The sequence below is a fragment of the Polyodon spathula genome, chromosome 30 (assembly GCF_017654505.1).
Source record: "Polyodon spathula isolate WHYD16114869_AA chromosome 30, ASM1765450v1, whole genome shotgun sequence".
NCBI classification, from domain to species: domain Eukaryota; kingdom Metazoa; phylum Chordata; class Actinopteri; order Acipenseriformes; family Polyodontidae; genus Polyodon; species Polyodon spathula.
The window spans coordinates 1110625-1129006 of record NC_054563.1 but is presented as its reverse complement, the minus strand read 5'-3'; the positions used below and the strand labels follow the sequence as shown (position 1 = coordinate 1129006).

Genomic DNA, 18382 nt, shown 5'->3' with positions numbered 1-18382 from the left:
CACGGTATTCTGAAGAATGGTACACAAATATACATGCAAAGTATCTGCAGAATGCAAACCCATCTGAAATAACCTTACCGTCAATGAATGCTTGGAGATAATCCGCCTGCGCTCGCCGCTTTGCATTACCGCACCGCCTCCATCACCAGCAGACTCCAACACACAACGACCCGGCGTGCGGGCGGGGCGCGCTCTCTGAGGGACACCGACACCGGCCAATCGCAAGCCAGGAATGAGGCATTTAAACAGTGGAGGCGAGTCCGGCTTTCCAATAGTGAGCCAAGAGGCTGAGACCAAAGGCGAGGTTGACAGGGTTCTTTCTTGGCTCTTTTGTCCTTTTTGTTTTATTATTATTTAATCCCAGACACGGAAAGGTTATTGGATGGCGCACATTTCGCGATGGATTTGTTGAGTGTGTCTGTGAGCAGAATGGAAATAACCCTATACATTTATTTTCAAATACAAAAATCTATATACGTGCCCATATTACACCCTCTTTGAAATGAATCACGTAACTTTGTTCAATTGCTTTTCTGTCGAGGAAAGTTTTGTTTTGTGTTCTGTTCGGGGGAGGCGTCTTTAACTTTAGGGCCGCGTATTGTTGCGCAGCTGTATAGATTTTATTACACCCCTTTGGTCAGGATTTTTAAATTAATTTTAGACGATTTGAAAATTGTTATGTGAACCGCAGCGATTCTAGAGGTCTCCCTAGCAGACTTTGAAAACACTTGCGTGCTGCTCAGCAAGACGTCCTCCTGCGTTCCAGTCTCAACGCGAGCATTTGCAGGAATCTGATCAGAGTGAAGGTACTGAAAAGGCATGATGGATTGAACGCCTGCATTGTGTATCCATGCAATCAGTCTTCAGCATCTCTCATTAACATAACAAGAGTCGTCTATACTGGGTTACCATAGCAAATGCATAGCAAAGTGGAATGAAGCGTAGTTAAAGTATAGCAAAACACAGGCAGCATTGTACAGTCCAGAGAGATAAGGTATGGTAAAGCATATACAAATAAAAACATGGCAAGCCACGGTAAACTATGTCAAAACTATGTATAGAAACGCTATGGATAAAGCTCTGAAAATACTGGGCAGATTTACTGTGGTGAACTTGTCTAAGGGTCACACAACAGTCATTTACAAGGATGGAAATAAGACTCCCATTAACAGTTTAATCTATTCCTGGTTTAACTAGGAGTTTAATAAGACACACCTGAGCTGGTTACCTATACACACTATGGCTAATCAAGCTGGTAGTAAAACCTGGAATGAGCAAAACTGCAATGCAATAGGAGTCGTATTCCCATCCCTGCTATAGATGAAACAAACCCCTTCATTACAGCAGAACTTACTGGAATGATTTGATATTATCAGCAGACAATCAGAGGTTATCCAGACCCAGGCTTGCATTTGCAGTGATGTTTCTACAGTGCCTTACGAGTGATGAGTTCAAACTGAGCAATCCCTCAACCGCTGCTTCCCACCAAGCACAGGTACAACAAAATAAAATAGCGCTCTACATATCTCAAATGAATCTCTTTGCCAGGGCTGTGCATTGCTGTCACTGGTATCATCCCAGATCCATTCAGTTACACAGAGCAGCTGAGTGGACACTTTCTCAGCTATGGACTGTTGAGTTCAGAGATATCTCCGTCACTTCTGATGTGCTTCTGCTGACAGAACAGGGATCCTGAGCAGCCTCCACGCACTGCTTTTCTTTCTCAGCACTCCATTTGTAGAGACGCCCTTTCTTATTTGGTTGAACTCAGTATTGTGATACTGTGTTCACTTTCTTCACTGCTGTTCTGATAGAGTACACTGGGAGGGGCGTGTGATTGTCGGGGGGGGGGGGGTTACTCAACAGTTTATGCATTCAGTGTCAGCGCAGGTCATTTACATGAAAAGAGCCTTGAAATTGGCCAGACCATTGAACATGGGGAAAAATATCAAAGTATTCAAGTTGAAGCAGTTCAGAGGCCAGCGATCTGTCCCGCTGCCGATGTGTGAGAACACAAAGCCGGGTTGGGAGAATTCAAAAGCATGTGTTAAGAATGACCTTCTACCTCAGGAATAACTTCTTCTCAAAATAAAAATGCATGCCTTATCATTTCTGTTGACATTTTGTTTAGTTTTCAAAGCTTTTGTTTGAAATGGTTTACAAGCAAATAAAGGGGGTCCAGTATTAAGGTTGCTAATGCGAATATAAGGAAATACAATTGATTGTAAAGCTTTGATTGGCACTCTTAATGTTTCTACATATGCATGGTTTTTACGTGCAGTAAGCACTCCTCTTCAGAGCCAGTAACTAACCCTTGTGCACGGCTATCTCGCTCACAGGGATGCCCTAGGATTGTGGATGGGAGCTGGTCAGTATCTAACCCTTGTGCATGGCTATCTCGCTCACAGGGATGCCCTAGGATTGTGGATGGGAGCTGGTCAGTATCTAACCCTTGTGCATGGCTCTTTGCCTTCATCAAACCAAACTAGCCATTATTTACTATGAGCAATTGCCCATGTTAGGACACTAATGTGGGGAAGAAACCTCTAGCACTGCCGATTCAGTGCTGGTTTTGTCCACGTTTTCATGTAGCCGGGGTTTGCTGAAGAGGTTTCATTTCTGCCCCTTCCAGTCCTTTATAGATTAGTTATTTATAGTACAGCAAAGGTTGTGCAAGTCAGTGCATTAGAGGAGGTGTATCAATTCACTCAGCAGACTCACCCACCAGTCTCTTGACTAGTCAGGTTCATGCTGTTCTGTATCTGAGAGGATCACCCAGCTACTGGCCGCATAAAACGAAGGTAAATAAAATAGCAGTGAATCGAGTTTTTACTTAACTCGAGCCGTTAGCCTTATGACCAGAGCTGCAGCTCACTGTGCTCCACATCATTCCCAGCTGTTGCTGCAGTGCACACAATCACCTTGAGAGGGCAGCAGAGAACCCAGTGCCTGCTTTGCCAGTTTCAGAAAAACTGGGTCATTTTACATATTTTAACAGAGATATAAAAATAAACTGAAAGTGCTTATTACAAGGTTTCAGGACGCTTTAAAATTAGCAAATGCGTGAATGATTTGTAAAAATATAAACACTTGAAAAGATTTAATCATACAGGGATGGAAATAAGACTCCTGCATAGCAGTTGCACCCAGTCCAGGTTTTACCATGAGCTTGATTAGCCCCAGTGTACAGGTAGCAAGCTCAGGTGTGTCTTATTAAACTCATAGGAAAACAAGAAATGGATCATGTGTTTTAATAAACCAAGGCTTACCTTACCATACATTTCACCCACTACCTGAAGCACCTGTGTGACGTCATAAAGGACATCAGATTGGCCAATTAGCTTAACAAGGAGGACTGTCTGACGCAAGACAAACCAGAGCAGGCATTCAGGGTGCTCAGATAGAAGTTTATAATGGTTCACTTTTATTGTCACAATACTTGCTTGATTCCTGTATATTTCAATACAGTACAGTACAATGTATGTCACATTTCTTTCACAAATTTGTAAGGCTTGCCTACAGCTCACAGTCGCTGTAATAAGGGCCTCCCTAAAACAGTGTGCAAACATCTCCAGACAGAAAAAAAAAAATCTAAATACAAATTCTTTAATAAAATCCACAAAAAAAAAAAAAAAAAAAAACAGGTCATATATTATATATATATATATATATATATATATATATATATATATATATATATATATATATATATATATATATATATATGGTGATGTGATGAGAAACATTTAGATTGATGATTAACATTAGCTGAAAAAACCAACTTCTTAGCCATGCTTCTGAGCCCAAAGCATGCTCCCAGACCAGCACATGTGCACCTGTCTGCAGAAGGGATGGGCAGACTCACAGACGCGTTCTGCTTATTTACTTGGTGATACAGCAGCTGTAGTGTCAGTGGAATTGAAATAAAAAGAAAAAGGAAAAGCTGCGGAGGTCACCACTTACACAGAGTCCTCATCACACGCAGCATGAACACTGAGGAATGGGAACAGCTCACCTTCCACAAAAAACACCAAAGACGTGGACCAAAAACCCTACTCATGATGATGAGGACGATTCCTATTATTATTTCAGGCAGCAGAGTTCCTGATTCAAGATGAGAGAGAGACATTAGGCTTCAAGCAGCAGGTATCGGATTGGGTTGTTATTCCTGTCATTTTGTTGCGGTTGTTGAGTGGACTGCATGTGTTTGACTGGTCACATCTTGTAACATGAACTTTTTTTTTTATTTTTTTTATTGACAATAAAATAAAATCAAACCCTTTTTGTTGTAGTACACATTCACAGCTTTTTTTTTTTTTTTAAAGCTGCTGGAATGTGACAGTAAAGTTGGTGTGATGCACGAGGGCAAGTAAACCATGAAGCAGCAGCATATCAACGACACAGACTGTGCTAGTGCTTGCTTTCCTTTTTTTTTTTTTAAATTACCATTTCTTTTAATATGCATTGGACTGATAGTTTTCAAGTGTAACCCGAAGCCCCCCCCCCGGTGACAGTGAATGAAGAGCGCGCGGGGGGGGGGGGGGGGGGGGGGGATGCAGGCGCAGGCCGCGGGGGTGTGCTTGTACAGTACATTCTCCTCCAGTCTGGCAGCTTCGTGTTCAGTCCTGCTACCCCAGCGATCGCTGCGCACTGGAACACCGCTCAGTACCGGAGTGTCTGGTGGGAGTACTGTGGAGGCTGCTGGGAGGTAGAGGAGTATCCCATGCTGCTCTGGGGTAGCGATGCGCTTGGTCCAGGGTTCTGATAGGCAGCGTGTGGATTGGAGCGCTTCGGAGCAGAAAGAAGGAAAAAAAAAAAAGGGAGGGGGTCAGTTCCTTTTTTTAACCCCAGTTCCAAAACATTTTTTTAATCAATTCCCCATTCCCTTTGTAATCAATTCTGACACATCACTGAGCAAAATTCTATTCCGCAGCATTCTATTAAAACGAGCTTCTCACAGTGGCAGCAACTGAAGTCGCTGTGTTTGGAAGTGTCCAGACGAGTCTCCACCAGTCTCACTGTGAGCCCATAAACAAGGTGAAACCCACAGGACAGATCAACACTACGTCTGAAGCAATAACACAATGCTGCAACAATGCCCGGAGCCGTGCCAAGCGTGCTGCCCATGTGCTCAGAATGGAAGCACTACCAACAGGCTTGCAATTACCTGGTAGTCTGAGGTCATGATGAGTCCACTTGAGGTATTGGTGGGAGGAACCACTCTGACTTTCTTCAGGGGGGGTCCTTGTGCGTGGCTGTTGTCTTGGTTGCCTGTGTGGCCAGCTCCGTTAGTGTGGTTGTTACCCTGCTGTTGCTGTTGGTTCTTCTGGAAATGGTAGAAGAGACAGTGGGCGTGACTGCAGTACAGAGAGGCACTCACATTTCAAGGCTGGAAATAGGACATTACATAGCAGTGTGAGTCGATCCAAATACAGTAGTGAAAACTGGACTGAATCAAAGTGCTGTGTAATGAGAGACTTCCTTCCACTCCTGTTTATTTAAATCTCTTGCACTGACTACAAATAAATACACTCAGCTCAACTTTCACACTGCAATGTTTCTACATTTCACTGAAAACAGTTAATCATAATTATGAAGCACTTCAACCCTTTCATGCAAGGCACACTCTCATATATGGACGGATAAAACAACAATAAAAACCTCCCCTAGTCTTTATACAGGGACACAAGGAAGACGCAAACGCACGACAGCCTCATGAGAGGGTGGATGACAGTGTGTTACGGAAAAAACATTTTCAATGAAATAATAAATGTGTGTGTCCAAAACTTTTGTTTTTTGTTTCATCTATTTTCAATATTTTGTGTATGAAAAGGTTACCTCCCCTTTCCTCTCTCTCTCTATTTCTTTACGTACTTTGTCTCCCTTGTCCTCTGGTTCCTCTTCTGTTAGGAATTCCCGTTTGGGATAAGGAATCTGACAACCAGCAAAAACACTGCAACAAAAGAGAAGACGAGATTTCACTGTGACTGGCACTGCACTGTTACCCCTTTAACGATCCAGTGACCGTGCGGAACAAGCAGAGCCAGGGGCTGGAGGAGGACTGTCACAAAGAGCAGCCTCAATCCTCCCGCTGGATTTCACATGCATGCATACACATACACTGTATATATAGCCTTTTCATGACACAGCCATGCTGTTTAGAAGGTAGCTTGGGAACTGAGTTGACTGCAGGGGCCCTATGGAAATGGTGCATCACAACAGGGTCAGCCCTTGATGCAATTACTGTAGGCTTTCTACTACCTAAGGCATAACCCACCTCTGCAGGCTCAACACTGAGCACAACAGCTTTTACATGAAAGGCAGACAGACGCCTTGTAATTGCATCAGCGTTCCTTCACTGGCACAGACTCAGCCCGCTGCAGCCCATGCCACCGAGTGATTCTAACGCTCTGTTTGATGCATCACCGAGGGCCAGGGAGCTGGAGCTGGGAGCCACCACACCTTCACTGGCGGTGGTTTGTGTCCCTTTTATTCAGGCTTCATTTGGATAGCCAAACCAAAATCCACGAGCCACCAAAACGAAAATCTCTACATAAAACAGACACCCTCCATTCACATCTGTGCTTGAAAGAGTTCATACTGCAGTCACTGTGTTTTACAGCAGTGCTTTGTCCTTCTAGATCGGCAGTAGTGCGATTGACCTCCAGAGGGCAGTGTTACCCAAGGAATGTGAAACTGCTGCTGGACATTGCAACTCCAGATAGCACCTAAACCTGTCCAAATGATCATCATTGATATTTTAGCAGACAAACGTTTCTGCCAGATCCCTTATCGGTGCTTCCAATGAAAACTCCACTTTGTACGAACACTGATTTCACTTCAAGTGTTTAGACTAGAATTAAAACAAAAAATGCCTTTATTTCTATGTATTGCACCACAGCCCATAGGAGCAGAACAGGCACTTCTTACACCTTTGAGAATTTCACTGTGTTATACGTGTAAAGCAGTAGAGCGGCATGAATCAAGCTCCCCACAGGCGAGGGGCACTGCTGTTGATCGGGCTAATTTCCCACTGCAGGTGAAACAAGTGAAGAAACAGCTGCTTGTTTTGTGTGGATTGCTGTTCTCCACAGAGTAAGAAAAGCAGCAATCCTCACAAATCCAAGCAGCTGTCACTTCACTTGTTTCATTTTGAATGGTAAATTAGCTCAAGCAACACCAGTGACCCTCACCTTCTCGTCAGCAACCGATTTCTGTGGAGGGATCAGTTCGTGCTGCACTAGTTTGCAGTACACTCTGGTTATAGAATATATTCTAGAACAATTGTATTCTAGAACATTGGCTATGGTGTTCAAACAAGTGGTGTAGTTACAGTAGTATTCTAGAATGCTGGCTATGCTGTTCTAATAAGTGGTGTAGTTACAGTAGTATTCTAGAATGCTGGCTATGCTGTTCTAATAAGCTATGCTGTTCTAATAAGTGGTGTAGTTACAGTAGTATTCTAGAATGCTGGCTATGCTGTTCTAATAAGTGGTGTAGTTACAGTAGTATTCTAGAATGCTGGCTATGCTGTTCTAATAAGTGGTGTAGTTACAGTAGTATTCTAGAACGCTGGCTATGCTGTTCTAATAAGTGGTGTAGTTACAGTAGTATTCTAGAACGCTGGCTATGCTGTTCTAATAAGTGGTGTAGTTACAGTAGTAGTCTAGATCGTTGGCTATGGTGTATGTTATAGTAGTATTCTGGAACATTGGTTATGGTGTTCTATACAAGTGGTGTATGTTGTATGTTGTGTGCTAGTCATGCACGTTATTACACAGGACTTCTGCATTAATATATTCTGAAAATAAAACCATGAAACACAGCCCAAGGTCTAAGATTGGGACTGCCCGGTGAACAGTGAGTACTCTGGCAGATGTACATTTGTATCGAAGAAGTTTCATTAAAATCAATCAGTTTCAGCTATTTTGCAGATCGTCACTCCTTTGACTAGTCATATTCACCCTTCAAAAGTTACATACTGGTTCCAAGGTAGTTACTGTGGTCTTCCTGTACAGAAACAGTTGACAGGAGCTTTACCTCTGTAGAGGGGTGGCACAGAATTAGGAGCACTCCTCTGCTATGGATTGGAAGTAGTCATGGAAACAACAAAAAAGCAACACTTGTCTTGTTCAGTTCTGCACACTGTCGTACGTACATTCCTTCTGTGCTGTTTCAATGCAAACTGGAAACGCACAAATCCGTTTTGCAGAATTAACATTAAATCCATGCCAGGAAGCGGACGACCTGATTCCACAAGCAGGAACTGAGCAGCCAGCATCAGAGAAGTCCTCTGGAACCGGATCTGCATGCAGATTTCTTCCACGTCGTTCCAATGATCCCTGGGATATGAACGAACTGCATTTCCCTTGATGAAACGGAACGGACTGGAAATGGAACGGAATGCAAACTCAGCTAATTATTCCAGCCATCGCAACGTCAAGGGCGTTTCAGACACTGCGTTCGATTTTCTGACCCAAGACGAGCCTCGGTTTGGCAGGGATGAGAATAAGACTCCTGCTGCACAGCAGGTTCACCCATTCCAGGGTTTAGTAAGAGCTTGATTAGCCACAGTGTATAGGAAACAAGCTCAGGTGTGTCTTGTTAAAAAGGCAGGAAGCGGTGGAACGCGCACATCAGTAACTACTGAACTGTGGAGGCAGCCGACTAATCTTTGAAAAGCCACGCTAAAGATGTGTTTGATTTGTGAACTAACAGAACAAGGTTAAGTTACAGTACTGTAGCTCATCAACGCTGGTCGGCAGTCCTGCTCGTATCAGAAGTGCACTCCAGGCCAGCCCAGCATGCCAGTGCGGCCGCGCTGCGGGACACTCACTCTGAAGTGGGGAGCGGATCCTCTAAGAAGTACAGGTCCTGCAGAGCCTGCTCCGAGGTCATTCTCTTGATTGGATCCATCGTGAGCAGCTTCTGGAGCTGCAAAACATGAGAAGAGTGAAGTGAAAACAGGAGCAGAAAGATGAGGCACCGATTACAAAAAACAAACAAGATCCCGTCAGCGAACTGGATACTGTTTTTTTTTTTAAATGGCGCGTTAGCAAATAGGTACAGCGTTAAATACAACATAAGGGCAAACAAGAACATGAAATAAATAGATTGCCAAGGTCAGCATCCACTCGGATCGAACAACTCCAGATTATGACACTAAGCCAAGTTTCATCATTTTTAAAAAGCGTTCATCCAGAGACAAGGTCTCCAGAGGGTCTGAAAGTCACCTGCCGTTACGTGGCCTTCACCCAGTGATGCTCTTATGAGGGCCAGAGCTGCAGCCTACAACATGACCTACCCTGACCTTGAGCAGACGCCAAACTCCACTGGGAGTGGCAGGGTCAGTCTATCACCTTTCAGAACCCCTGGCTTTCTTTAAAGATACTGCCAGGAAAGACAGACAGGCCCAGGGTAAACCACAGAACCCGCAAACCTGCAGAAACTAATAGAGCCGGGTGGGACCTGAAGCAGTAATCTGAAGGAAATCACCCATTGTCATCTCACAGAGACAAATAGAAACCAGTGCAAACACTATGGGGTGCAGCATTTTAATAATTAATCCAGACCGTGCTTGTGCCTGTGCAGAGGTATCACAATCAGCTGGGATATCTGGAACCAGCACTTCATGGCTTTTACAGGGATGGCAATAAGACTCCTACTGCATAGCAGCTCACCCATTCCAGGTTTTACTAGGAGCTTGATTAGCCACAGTGTGCAGGTAACAAGCTCAGGGGAGTCTTATTAAACTCACAGTAAAACCAGGAAAGGACTGAACTGCTATGCAATGGGAATTAAATTCCAGTTCTTAAATGAAACTGTTAAGGGATTCAAAATGGATTAGAAAAAATATCCCTCTGTTTCTTGCCGAGCAGTTCATGAATATTGAGACAGACGTCCTCAGTCTATTCAAAACTAATTGGAGGCAGAGGAAAGGAGTGAATTAAGTAGCGCTGGATTTTAAAGAGAGCAGTGAGGGCAGCAAGAGGCAGAATGCGAGTGCAGGAAGGGAGCGGTGCTCATGATACTGAGCAGGTCCTTCCATCGCTCATATTAAACTGCATCGCCTTGTCCAACACGGGACGGGCTCAGAACTACAGTGATCCCTAAAACACAGCACAGCAGACTACAGTAGTAATCCACTTACACACAAGTACTGTAGCATTACTACAGACACTGTAGTTCTGGTCTCCAGTATAAATATAATACTATAGTACTGCACTATTGTGCTGTGTATGTATCCTTGGTTTCATTTTGCTGTATCATTGCAGAGCCATGCTGTTCTATAATACTATTATAAAATACTATGAAATGTCATACTATTACTAGCTTTTATATAGTACCCCTATACAGCACTACTATGCGGTCCTGTGGTATTACTACAAAATACTGCAAATGACTATAGCTGCAGTCAGGGTTGCACAGCTGCGTTAGCGGGAGTGTGCCGTAGTCAGGGCTGCACAGCTGCGTTAGCGGGAGTGTGCCGCAGTCAGGGCTGCACAGCTGCGTTAGCGGGAGTGTGCCGCAGTCAGGGCTGCACAGCTGCGTTAGCAGGAGTGTGCCGCAGTCAGGGCTGCACAGCTGCGTTAGCGGGAGTGTGCCGCAGTCAGGGCTGCACAGCTGCGTTAGCGGGAGTGAACAGTGAACACTGCTTGGAGATGGAACCAAGGCAACAGAGCTACTGGACTGCAGTTCCAGCGGAGGAGTCACAAAGAGTTACTCTACGTGTTGCTGCACCTCAGTCCCCACGCACTTCGAAAACAAATTGAATCTGCATTGCTATACTGCGGACAGCACATCTGGAGTCAGGGTTAGAATCGCATGACTAGAGGAACAAGTAGCAACAGCCATTACAAACATGCTTCGATTTACACCCGGTCTCAGCCATTGCATGAATGAGTTGCCTAACCCTTTTTGCTAATGGATAAGGGAGCACGTTTGCTCCATTGGGCTATTCATTACAACAAGAACAAAAACTAAATCAGGAGGCTGTAGCAGGAATGCGTCCTTTAATTGACAAAATACTGAATGCAGAATACAGCCATGTTTGAAAAGGGCTTCATTATGACTTACCAAATGGAATGCTTTGCTGTCGGGTTTCACCTTGTGTTTTTCCATATACTTTATAAGGCTGCAGTTTGTATACCTAAAAAACACACACATACACACAGAAAGGAAAGTTCAGTGTTTGCATTTTCAGTTATCCCTTTTCACCAGTGCTGTAAGAAACCCAAGGACAGGCCTAACACACCCTGTTGTGTCATGGATTTCGTGCAGGGCTACGTGGAAAGCAGTTCCATTAGATGAATCTTGTGATGGATGAGCTTCTCATCAAACAGAGACTTTGTAAAAGTAGCAGGAGGAACAGGATGTTCTTCACTCAGTCTTTCAAAGGCTCAGAGGCACTGTGTGCATATCAAAAAGAAGCTGCCTTGTCTGTCAAAATCCTTCCTACATTTTAAATCCTTGCTTTCTATCTTTGTTAGGAACCTGAAATCCAGATTGAAAGTTCATGACCCCTGGCACACACTATGAAACTGTGCTAAAGAAACAGCCCTGCATGGCTGCAATAATTCACTCTTTTTAAATGTTTTTTTGCATACATGTATATTCATTAGGGGTTATAAATCAATTCATGATTAATTGATTAATCACACCAGTGGGCTCTGATCGATTAAAAAATTATGTATCTATTAATCTTGTCTACCCAAGTGTTATATAAAAAAAATAAAAATCAATAAAAAAAAAAACACACATGGCGACCAAAGTCCTAGAATTAGGACTGAAGCCCAAAGTTTAAAACGGGGGTCACATTCAACAACTTCGCAATTAAATTCACCAGCACAGCTCTTTAATCTTGGAGCTAAACTCCTCAATAATCTTCCCAGTAATCATGGAAACAGAGGGGCCAGACCAAACTAAAGATGCCTTGGAAACAAAGGCAAGCCCCCAACAGCTCAAGTCTCATTAGCACAACACCCTTCCCTTTCTGATCACGTCTACACCACTTGAGCCGAAATCTGCCCTTGCACTGCACCTGAGCCCCATGGTTCGTTTGTAACTGCAGCTTGGGAATGCAACTCCTGGTTTTATTTACTATTCTTTTAATTGATGCTTGCTTTTTATTTCCGGGGCGCTCCCTGCAGCAGTCAGAAGTACCGATCCCCAGCCCTATTCTCCGGCTGTGTGGCTGATAGAGACACTCTGAATTAATAACATGCAGAGTAAGGACTGCTTCTTCAAGCGTCATCCTTCCCCCCCCATTACTCTGCTTGCTATCACAGACAACTCTGGGTTCTGCTGTTCCAATAGGGAGTTATTTTTCAATCTGAATCTGCCATTACCTGTCTCTGAGCTGTCTTTCAGTTTGTCTGCAAAGGAACATTTAGAGAAACATAATAACACAATATTGGAACAACAGAATCCAGAACCTCTCAAAAATGATTGAATCCCCTCAAACACTGAGGGCAATGTTCAATTTTTGTTTTTCAATTCCAGTCCCATTTCCAATTAATTCTAATTCCCTTTTAATCAATTCTAACGCATCACTGATCAAAATTGCAATACAGCAGTATTCTGTTACAGTGAGCTTCTCAGTGGCAATAAACTACTGAAATTGAAGTCACTGTTGGTTAGCCAATTAAATTAGCTTTGAAATGAAAACAGTTGAACACTCACTTATTATGCCTCTAAAACGTCAACTCCAATTCCTCCAAAGGAAATGGAATTGAAAGAAACAGTGTACAGTAAGAGTGACAGACAGTACAGCAGGACAAACAGACAGAACCCCAACCCCACCATACACCCTCAATCTGTTATTATCAAAAACGTATGCTAATAATGTTACTAGCAAGTTTAATGACAAGTGAATGACACAAGGAGAAATGACAGACACACGGCCACCTCCACTCCATCCACTACATAGGGGATTTCACCCACAGTGGGGTACACAACAGACATGGACACCTATCGACACGAAAACATGGCAGAGAGAGACAGTTTCTTAAACGAAACAGACAGCACACGAGAATTCAGCCTCTACACCGACGCTGGCAAGAAACAAACCAGTGAGCTGGAGATCAAAGCCTTTGCATCTTGCTGCCCATCCACTGGGCCTCTCATCCCCATTCAATCCCTTTGTTGGTGTCCTAAGACTCTTGAATTGCAGTTATTACTGTAACCGAGTCTGTATCACTTTCATGTAAAAGAAAAACCTCTAATATACTCTTGAGTGCCAATTAGTGGTATCTGAGATGGATTCTGTTGCTTTGGTATACTAAAGAGCTGCAAGCAGCTGGCACTGCGCTTCATGAGACCCAACTCAACACAGAAATATGCCCTTTTTTTTTTTTTGCAAACATATACTTGACTAGTGAACCACGACAAAACGCTTTGATCTGCTTAGAAAGCAGAAGCACTGTGACAATGCAAAATATTAACATACTCTTTTAAAAAAAAGTTTTAAATACATATAATAAAATAACCCTGGCTGTAAATACAAAACTAGAGCCATCAGCATCACGGAAAAGTAAGTAGATGTTTAGCGCATGGAGAGATGTTGGCACATTTCACCACCAGTGTATGTTCTAAAAAACATTTTATAATATATAAAATAAAAAAGCACACCACCCTGCTTTGATGCTGTGTAGTCAAAGCAGATCAAGTTTAACAGAGATGCTTTAAAACACACAAGCAGGCGGTTTTTATTAATTACATTTTTCGGTGCTCATTTTAAGCTATTTGAATTTTATGAAAATACATATATTTTCTTTTTATATACTGTATGAAATTATTGTTTTTGGTTACTTTCCAAAATTCTTTGTAATTTTCTGTCACATTATCTATAGAAACTCGACAGTTCTTGCACACTTCAACTGTACATTCTTTCCTTTGCTGTCTTCCACAACTAAATCCTTCTTGTCGTGGCACATTGTTCTGGTTTTTTGTGTGTTTAGGCATTTTTGTACATTTCGCCACAATTTGCAATTCTGTTTTCAATTCCACGAGCGTGTCAATACTCCCTCTGTAATACAGCTTTAAAGCTTGTGAACAAGAACAATTCTCCGTTTCTAACTGTAATCTCATTTTAAATCTGGCAAGTGTGTTACAATCCTCCAATAGAACTGTAGGAATTGGCTGCCACTCAGTAGCTGGGGTGGGGTTAAAGTATTCAGAAGGAATCCATGCGAGACAGAAGTCAGGACAGAGGGACACTGCCCAACTGCACTGGACATTTTTTTGTAGGTATTTTTTAAAATGTATTTCGGTTTTACAAAAGCCCAAGTGTAACCCCTCCAGTTACATGAAACACACTTCAGAAGTCCTCTTCCTTGCATTATCACTTCTTATGTACTCATTTGTAAGCAGTCAGGACTGCACAGCACTGGTTTCTTAAGCAAAGAACAATGCACAACACTGTGGACCTCCCTTCCCCTCCTCAACACTATCAGGATTCAAACCAGGGGGCTCCACATTACATGACTCTCCCTACACTACTGCATGGTAGTAGCTTCACTGGGTTAGCCACTGAGGACCCTTGAAAGCGCTATCTCTTTACATAGGTCCTGTTACTTCTTAAACACTATTTCAGCTCTGTCTGGGGCCCATGGTCGTGTTATTGTACCATTACTTTCACTTTGCTCAAACATTTTCTACCCGGCTCCTCTGCAGTATCAGCTAAAGAAAAAAAAGAAGAAGAAGAATAGGTCATCGGGGTCTGTTTTAATGATACAAAACTAGGCATAGGAATGCTGAACGAGCAAGGAGATGTTGCAATACCTGCAGAAAAGCAGGGCTGTGAGGCACGCATTACAATCTCAGGTTAAAACTTGAAGAAACAGTCAATTAACCTTTCCTAGCGTCCAACTCATCCCACCACCTCCCCCAACTCTACCCCTGTAACTCCCCCTTGGTACCATCTGTTATGGGTGTGTCTACTGACTCACCCAGCAGGCAGGTGGTGTGGACCCTCAAACCAAATGAGTTTGAGGGAAATGTTCATCTGTACTTTGCATAACCATCAATCAAAAATGCCATTAAATGTGTATGTTGGGGGGTTTTGTCCTGTGCTACTGAATCACTAAGCTGAGGGAACACAAAGCCACTTTTTCAGGAAGAGTGGCTTGAAATCTGGTTCCAGGAGACCTAGTTTGAGGCAACTTTGCTGTATTAAACCCCAAGTCTCCCCTGGTGTGCCGTGCAGTGGCCTGAAACCTAGTCCCTTGAAATAAAGCCATAAAGAGGCTTCACATTCCCTCAGCTTTAGGTGTACAGTGTGGTCTTTTTTTACCCCATGCTGCACTAATGTCAGGGATTGATCACTCTTAGACATTACAGTACTAAAGAGACTGGCTTAAACATACGTGTTTCTTCGAAAGTCTTTCATCAGTGTTGAATGTTCAGGCATCTTCTTAATGTCTTCCCAGTCTTTCTCTGTGGAATGAATACACAGCCAGTCAGTATGCCCCCAAACAGAACTGTAGGCATGGCTGACAGAGCCAGTGTCTTTGTAGCATTGTTTAGGACAGAGAACGGGACAATGTTCTCTATTTGTAGCATCATTTAGGACAGAGAACAGGACAATGCTCTCTACAATGGCCTGCGAAAGTATTGACCCCCCTTGGCATTTATCCTATTTTGTTGCCTTACAACCTGGAATTAAAATTGATTTTTTGGGGGTTTGTATCATTTGATTTACACAACATGCCTACCACTTTGAAGATGCAAAATATTTTTTATTGTGAAACAATTAAGAAATAAGACAAAAAAACAGAAAACTTGAGCGTGCATAAGTATTCACCCCCCCAAAGTCAATACTTTGTAGAGCCACCTTTTGCAGCAATTACAGCTGCAAGTCTCTTGGGGTATGTATCTATAAGCTTGGCACCTCTAGCCACTGGGATTTTTGCCCATTCTTCAAAGCAAAACTGCTCCAGCTCCTTCAAGTTGGATGGGTTCCGCTGGTGTACAGCAATCTTTAAGTCATACCACAGATTCTCAATTGGATTGAGGTCTGGGCTTTGACTAGGCCATTCCAAGACATTTAAATGTTTCCCCTTAAACCACTCGAGTGTTGCTTTAGCAGTATGCTTAGGGTCATTGTCCTGCTGGAAGGTGAACCTCCGTCCCAGTCTCAAATCTCTGGAAGACTGAAACAGGTTTCCCTCAAGAATTTCCCTGTATTTAGCACCATCCATCATTCCTTCAATTCTGACCAGTTTCCCAGTCCCTGCCGATGAAAAACATCCCCACAGCATGATGCTGCCACCACCATGCTTCACTGTGGGGATGGTGTTCTCGGGGTGATGAGAGGTGTTGGGTTTGCGCCAGACAGCATTTTCCTTGATGGCCAAAAAGCTCAATTTTAGTCTCATCTGACCAGAGTACCTTCTTCCATATGTTTGGGGAGTCTCCCACATGCCTTTTGGCGAACACCAAACGTGTTTGCTTATTTTTTTCTTTAAGCAATGGCTTTTTTCTGGTCACTCTTCCGTAAAGCCCAGCTCTGTGGAGTGTATGGCTTAAAGTGGTCCTATGGACAGATACTCCAATCTCCGCTGTGGAGCTTTGCAGCTCCTTCAGGGTTATCTTTGGTCTCTTTGTTGCATCTCTGATTAATGCCCTCCTTGCCTGGTCCGTGAGTTTTGGTGGGCGGCCCTCTTTTGCCAGGTTTGTTGTGGTGCCATATTCTTTCCGTTTTTTAATAATGGCTTTAATGGTGCTCCGTGGGATGTTCAAAGTTTCTGATATTTTTTTATAACCCAACCCTGATCTGTACTTCTCCACAACTTTGTCCCTGACCTGTTTGGAGAGCTCCTTGGTCTTCATGGTGCCACTTGCTTGGTGGTGCCCCTTGCTTAGTGGTGTTGCAGACCCTGGGGCCTTTCAGAACAGGTGTATATATACTGAGATCATGTGACAGATCAGGTGACACTTAGAATGCATACAGGTGGACTTTATTTAACTAATTATGTGACTTCTGAAGGTAATTGGTTGCACCAGATCTTATTTAGAGGCTTAATAGCAAAGGGGGTGAATACATATGCACGCACCACTTTTCCGTTATTTACTTTTTTAGAATTTTTTGAAACAAGTTATTTTTTTCATTTCACTTCACCAATTTGGACTATTTTGTGTATGTCCATTACATGAAATCCAAATAAAAATTAATTTTAGTTCCAGGTTGTAAGGCAACCAAATAGGAAAAATGCCAAGGGGGCTCAATACTTTTACAAACCACTGTATCTGTAGCACTGTTTAGGACAGAGAACAGGACAATGCTTTCTATTTGTGGCACTGTTTAGGACAGGGAATGGGACAATGTTCTTTCCTTATTATTTGGTTGATTTCAGCAAACAAAAAAATGGGCACCAAACACTGGCACCAAAAAGGTCAGTATAATTCCTAATTTATTTTACTTGTCATTTCTGATAATGAGCAAAGTTTGTGGCTAGTGATTGATCTTGTTTTTAAACACAACTGAACCCGTAATATACACACACTCTGGGTATTTAAGCTGTCTGGATATTTTTGGTGCCATTTTAGCATATTTATAATCCTTAATATTTGAAGTACACAGAAAACCGTTTATGTTAAGTCAATTACAGACTCACAATGCTGTACAGTTAGCAAGAACAGCTGAAGCACATTGCATTTTCATGCCATCTTGTTTATCAATCTAGCTGCCATTCCAAACTGCAGTATTATTGAAAACAGCTCTCAAGCCCAAAGCCATCGTAATACAAATTACAAGACCGGGATGCACCTTCCAGCCAACAGCCTGCTTTCATTTATTGGTTTTATACACTGTGTCCCAAATACATTCAGCACATTAGAAAGCTCTTGTTTGCAGGTTTGCATTGGAAATCAGGCTGAATGAAACACTGTACTCCATTTGGAGTTAGCAGTGCATGCTGTTACATTCTAAACCGCACTATTGTGTGAGCGTGCCACAATCTTCTTTGTGACAAAGGATTCCAAAAGGCTCAAGAAACCAAGGGCTGTATTGAGAAAGCATTAACGTGCCAGTAAATGCCTAGAGCATCAAATCATGTACCGGTGAGCGGATGTCTTAGGAACACAGACCAAGCTACATTTCCACTGAACCATTCTGTGCTGTTCCAATGACTGCCCTCCCCTCCCTCTGCAAGCAGGTTCATATTTCAAATGTTATGGGCTCCTTATATGCTTAAGTAATAATAATAATAATAAACTTTTGGCCTATCAGTGTAACATAATGTTCCGTTCTAAGTAATTCACAAGTCCAAGGAAACAGCCTCTACTCTCAAGAGCTACAGCAGTTAAGAACGCATCTCAGCATGCTGCCGAAGACAGCAACACTGGGCAGTGAAGCCGGAGCTCAAGCCTGTTCGATGCCTTC

At 42.9% G+C, this 18382-nt stretch overlaps 2 protein-coding genes across 4 annotated transcripts in view; both read right to left on the bottom strand.

The window, feature by feature from the left end:
- The window catches only part of wasf3b (WASP family member 3b), a 28199-nt gene extending 26581 nt beyond the window's left edge, over positions 1–1618 (bottom strand). Inside the window, exon 1 of one of the 3 annotated variants that reach the window (XM_041233231.1) lies at positions 1355–1618. The gene's annotated coding sequence lies outside the window, so the exon portion shown is untranslated. Of the gene's footprint in view, positions 1–78; positions 216–1354 lie in introns of those variants that run through there. The other 2 variants (XM_041233234.1, XM_041233230.1) reach the window with 2 other exon arrangements.
- A 2104-nt stretch (positions 1619–3722) lies between these two features.
- cdk8 (cyclin-dependent kinase 8) overlaps positions 3723–18382 on the bottom strand; it is a 49190-nt gene continuing 34530 nt past the window's right edge. Inside the window, exons 8-13 of the mRNA XM_041232776.1 lie at positions 15366–15435; positions 11077–11149; positions 8837–8934; positions 5875–5953; positions 5168–5326; positions 3723–4788 (exon numbers count right to left, since the gene is read on the bottom strand). Of these exons, the coding sequence (XP_041088710.1) occupies positions 4663–4788; positions 5168–5326; positions 5875–5953; positions 8837–8934; positions 11077–11149; positions 15366–15435 (605 nt within the window). The 3' untranslated portion in view covers positions 3723–4662. The remainder of the gene's footprint in view (positions 4789–5167; positions 5327–5874; positions 5954–8836; positions 8935–11076; positions 11150–15365; positions 15436–18382) is intronic.